This window comes from Chiloscyllium plagiosum, chromosome 4, assembly GCF_004010195.1.
Source record: "Chiloscyllium plagiosum isolate BGI_BamShark_2017 chromosome 4, ASM401019v2, whole genome shotgun sequence".
In the NCBI taxonomy this organism is placed as follows: Eukaryota; Metazoa; Chordata; class Chondrichthyes; order Orectolobiformes; family Hemiscylliidae; genus Chiloscyllium; species Chiloscyllium plagiosum.
The window spans coordinates 21,604,366-21,609,229 of record NC_057713.1 but is presented as its reverse complement, the minus strand read 5'-3'; the positions used below and the strand labels follow the sequence as shown (position 1 = coordinate 21,609,229).

Genomic DNA, 4,864 nt, shown 5'->3' with positions numbered 1-4,864 from the left:
GTACGGTATTGGAATTGGTCCTCCTGGGAGCAGATGTGGCGGAGACAAAGGAATTGGGAATATGGGATGGCATTTTTACAGGGGGCAGGGTGGGAGAAGGTGTAGTCTAGGTAGCTGTGGGAGTCGGTCGGATTATAGTAAATGTCCGTGTTGATTCAGTCCCCCGAGATAGAAATGGAAAGGTCTAGGAAGGGGAGGGAGGAGTCTGAGACGGTCCAGGTGAATTTGAGGTCGGGGTGGAAGGTATTGGTAAAGTGGATGAACAGTTCAACCTCCTTGTGGGAGCACGAGGCAGCGCCGATACAGTCATCGATGTAGCGGAGGAAAAGGTGGGTGGTTTTGCCAGTATAGCTGCAGAAGATGGACTGTTCCACATATCCTACGAAGAGGCAGGCATAGCTGGGGCCCATGCGGGTGCCCATGGCTACTCCTTTGGTTTGGAGGAAGTGGGACGATTGTAAAGCGAAGTTGTTCAGGGTGAGGACCAGTTCAGTCAGTCGAAGGAGGGTGTCAGTGGAAGGGTACTGGTTGGTACGGCGGGAAAGGAAGAAGCGGAGGGCTTTGAGTCCTTCATGATGGGGGATGGAGGTGTACAGGAACTGGATGTCCATGGTGAAGATAAGGCATTGGGGACCGGGGAAGCGGAAATCATGGAGGAGGTGGAGGGCGTGGGTGGTGTCCCGAACGTAGGTGGGGAGTTCTTGGACTAAGGGGGACAGGACCATATTTAGGTATGCAGAAATGAGCTCGGTGGGGCAGGAGCAGGCTGAGACAATGGGTCGGCCGGGGCAGTCAGTTTTGTGGATTTTGGGCAGGAGGTAGAAACGGGCAGTGCGGGGTTGCGGGACTATGAGGTTGGAGGCGGTGGATGGGAGATCCCCTGAGGTGATGAGGTTATGGATGGTCTAGGAGATGATGGTTTGGTGGTGGGAGGTGAGGTCATGGTCAAGGAGGCAGTAGGAGGAGGTGTCCGCGAGCTGGCATTTAGCCTCAGCTAAATGTAAAGATCGGTGTGCCAAATTACCACCGCGCCTCCCCTGTCTGCCGGTTTGATAGTGAGGTTGGGGTTGGAACGGAGGGAGTGGAGGGCTGCACGTTCCGAGGGTGAGAGGTTGGAGTGGGTGAGAGGGGTGGAGAAGTTTTAGCCCCAATAATGAGTCATTATTAATGTCAGGGACGCAAGGTTTGATGCTAAAAAAAAATGCACTCCAGTCCATCTGCATTTGAAAGTGTGAAGAGTTAATATCCTAACACACAGTCCCTTTCCTGAGAAAAAGGCTGCCCCTTAAATATTAACCCATCTCATCACATTGAAAACATCTTAAAATAAAAGCCTGTTTTATTGCTATTTGTTTTAGATGTCCTATCCTTTCTTCATGTATCTAGCATACTGATGGAATCTGAGGGAATGGGTTTGATTAGATGTTTAATTCAAGTCTCAGGGAGGCAAAGGGACTATTTAATTGATGTTTTTATTTTTTTTGACTTCAGCGAGAATGGTTGCAGTTGGATAGGCTTAAGAACCAGCTTTCGGACTCTATCCAGCGCTACGGAGGGTTGCAGAAGGTAAATCTTTTGCTTCTTAATGTTTAAAACCTGTTATTTTCTCTGCAGTTCCTACAGATGTGAGGGTTTGGTGTTTCACCCTGTTTCAGAGTTTCACAGTGCTGGGATTGCAATGAATGATGTTTCTCTCTGATGTGGTTTGTAGTGACTGGATTTATCAGCCATTGATACCTGTAGCAATTAAATATAGAGAGCAAATTGAAGACTGCTATTAGAATGAATAACTCCTGCTATCCTGTCCTGCTTCTGTCAGGCAAGCGAGATGATTTTTTCCATTCATATCTCTATCGTATGTAAACATTTATTTTCATCACAGCTAAAAATAGTTCCCTTAAAAAAATGTTAAGGATTATTTGAAAAGCAACTAAACGATTAATGGTAACCATAGGCAGCATCAAGGTGATTAGATGTTCATATATGCATTTCATTAGTGTACTTGGAGTATTAAATTGCCTGTATGCATTTGTTTTTATTTTAGATTTCCAGGTTTTGCTTGTTTCTTTTATACTGAGAGACCATGAATAGATGCTGGATTTTAGGATGTATCCCTCCACGGGGACATTAGTTGGTACTGATCGCTGACTGGGGGAGGAGGTGGATAGCAGGATGGACAAGGAGTGGGCATAATCGAGATGGTAGAAGCAATCTGTGAGATGGAGAAAAATACATGTGGGAGACTCGGTAAGAAGGGTAATCAATGACCTGAAGCAGGGATTAGGAACTGTGAGAGAGACATTTAACAATGCCACTACCCCACTTCACCCCCATCTTCCCCACCCTCCTTCCTCCCAACCAAGTTCCCCCATCCCATCCCTTCACACTCCCATGCATGAGGATAAAGTACTAGTGGCAAGGGGAACAAGACCCTTAGGTAACTAAATAGAGGCAACTTCAAAACCTGAGTGGACTCAAGGATAGCGGGGTATCTCTACAGACCCTTGTAAATTCCTCTCAGGTCAAGGAAACACTCTAGAATTGACATGCTGACCCAGTGAGAAATTGGTGATGAGGGAGAATGATTAGAAAATCCAGCTAATAGAATTAGGAATACCTTTAAGTATAGTTTGAGGAAAATGGAGCATAACATCCATCAGGATAATCTCAATAATAATTATGAATGCAAAATAATGTTAAATTCTACATTTTGGCACATGAAGCAACAAAACGTTCGAGACTTGCCTGAGTCATTTTCCCTTTGATTTCTTGGCAAAACTTAACTTCAAAGTAAAATCAATCTGCTGGCATAAGTCAAAGTCATCTTCATATTGCACCTTCCCTTCAGAATGTATAGTGCTGAGTGATGTATTTTAATCAAATATACCGTACTTTCCAATGATTGCTTCATGCATACCATCCTTCATTGTTCTTAATTTATTTCGCGTCTGCATCTAATGGAGCCGGTCATCACTCACTTGTTGGGAGAATTACATGGGTGCCTCATCTTGATCAGCTCACATGTTTTCTGTGGCAATAACTTGTATTCAGCCTTACTGCATTCCAGAATGATAAATATTACAATTAACATTTAAACATTTGCTTACACAATGCCAAACGAAGTTTGTCAACATTGTGCGGGCCTCATGAATTCAGATTTCGATTTGAGGCACCGCAATGATTATTGGTTTCTCCTGCCGTCTTTAATACATGGGTTCTACTCAAACCTTGTTTCTGAAATTGTGAGTGAAATGATTGGGATCTAACAGCTTGAGCCTCGGGCACTCACATTACATTTTAGGCTGATTTGCTATTTAATATGTGTTGTGCAGAAGAATTACTCCAAGACTGGAAAATTGTGCAAAGCAATTTTTTTTTAACTTGATGTGCTGTTATTTGGGTCACCGATACTGTATACAAGCACATGAAAACACAACATATCCCTTTTCTGATCCGATCCCAATCCCCACAAATCCCTCCCCTTCGTGATATGTGTCCGCCGCTTTCTGCAAATAAAGCCCACCTTACAACTGTGAAAGTTTAATTGATATAGAACCTTTCAATTCCTGATAATACAATCAATTAATTATTTATTAAGCACTATAACTGTTGTGTTGAGGAAAGTGTACAAATTTACACAGAACAATATGCCGTTAAGAATCTGGGATGAGAAACAAGTCTATTTTGTTGGTGTTCTAGAGGGATAAGTGTTGGTCTGGGCAAAAAGACTACTCTCTATTTTCTATTCAGTTCTGCTATGGGAACATTCATCACTGTAATTTGTTTTTTTACCTCGGAGTTTGGTTGCAATGTGTGAAATAAAAATGCTGGAAGTGCACAGGTCAGAAAATATCCATGGAGAGAATTAGAGATACCATTTCAAATTGCCATTAGAAGTGAGTATAATCTCAGTTTGGTCTGAATTTTCAGATTTACTTCATATTTTCCATTTCTATATTGTTTTGCTTTATGTCTTGACCTAGCATGAACATCAAAACAAAGTGTTGGATGAAATGGATGTGTGTCAAGTAGTGGTTAAATGACAGGAATCTTGGTGTATCAAATCCTGTAAGTTATAAAGGGGAGGGTTGAATGAGGCTGTCAATAATGAAGGTAATGTTTATGTCTAGGGTGGAATGTAAAGTGGCTGTTATAAACTTTCAGAATGATGGTAGGCTCCTTATTGAAATTTATATCACAGTTTTTACTTTGTTTTCACCTTTTCCCTCTGGTTGTGAAATATATTAATGCCATGTAAGCAAATTATTAATGAGGCCAAGTTGTAAAAGAAATTAATTTCCCAGTAATTAAATGTGAGGAAATTTGGCACATTTACAGTTAGGTTTGTTAAAAGAAAGACATCTAATGTTATAACAATTTTCAATCACATCTTTCAAACATCTCGAAGTTATGTCTTTGTGCTAATTGTGTTGCATCTACAAATTGAATGACTGAGAGATGAGTGAGCTGTTAGTATCATTTTTGTGTTGGTGAGTAAAGAAGAATTACTATTATCACAGGAGGTCAGTTCATTTATTTATATCTGCCCAAAATCATCAGAACAGTTGATAGTGTTTAAAATTGCAAGCTCTGACTCATTACTAGTTAATTTCAAATGTTTCATAGAACATAGAACATTACAGCGCAGTACAGGCCCTTCGGCCATTGATGTTGCGCTACCCTGTCGTACTAATCTGAAGATTACATTTCCGACGCCCCTCCCCCAAGTCCCTCCTCCCTACCTTTTATCTTAGCCTGCTGGACAAACTTTCCTCATTCCTGAAGAAGGGCTTATGCCCGAAACGTCGATTCTCCTGTTCCCTGGATGCTGCCTGACCTGCTGCGCTTTTCCAGCAACACATTT

The 4,864-nt window shown here is 42.0% G+C and overlaps 1 protein-coding gene across 1 annotated transcript in view; it reads left to right on the top strand.

Annotated features, from left to right (window-relative positions):
• tsnare1 (T-SNARE Domain Containing 1) overlaps window positions 1–4,864 on the top strand; it is a 596,230-nt gene that overhangs the window by 455,597 nt on the left and 135,769 nt on the right. Inside the window, exon 7 of the mRNA XM_043687537.1 lies at window positions 1,492–1,566. Coding sequence (XP_043543472.1) covers window positions 1,492–1,566 — 75 coding nt within the window. The remainder of the gene's footprint in view (window positions 1–1,491; window positions 1,567–4,864) is intronic.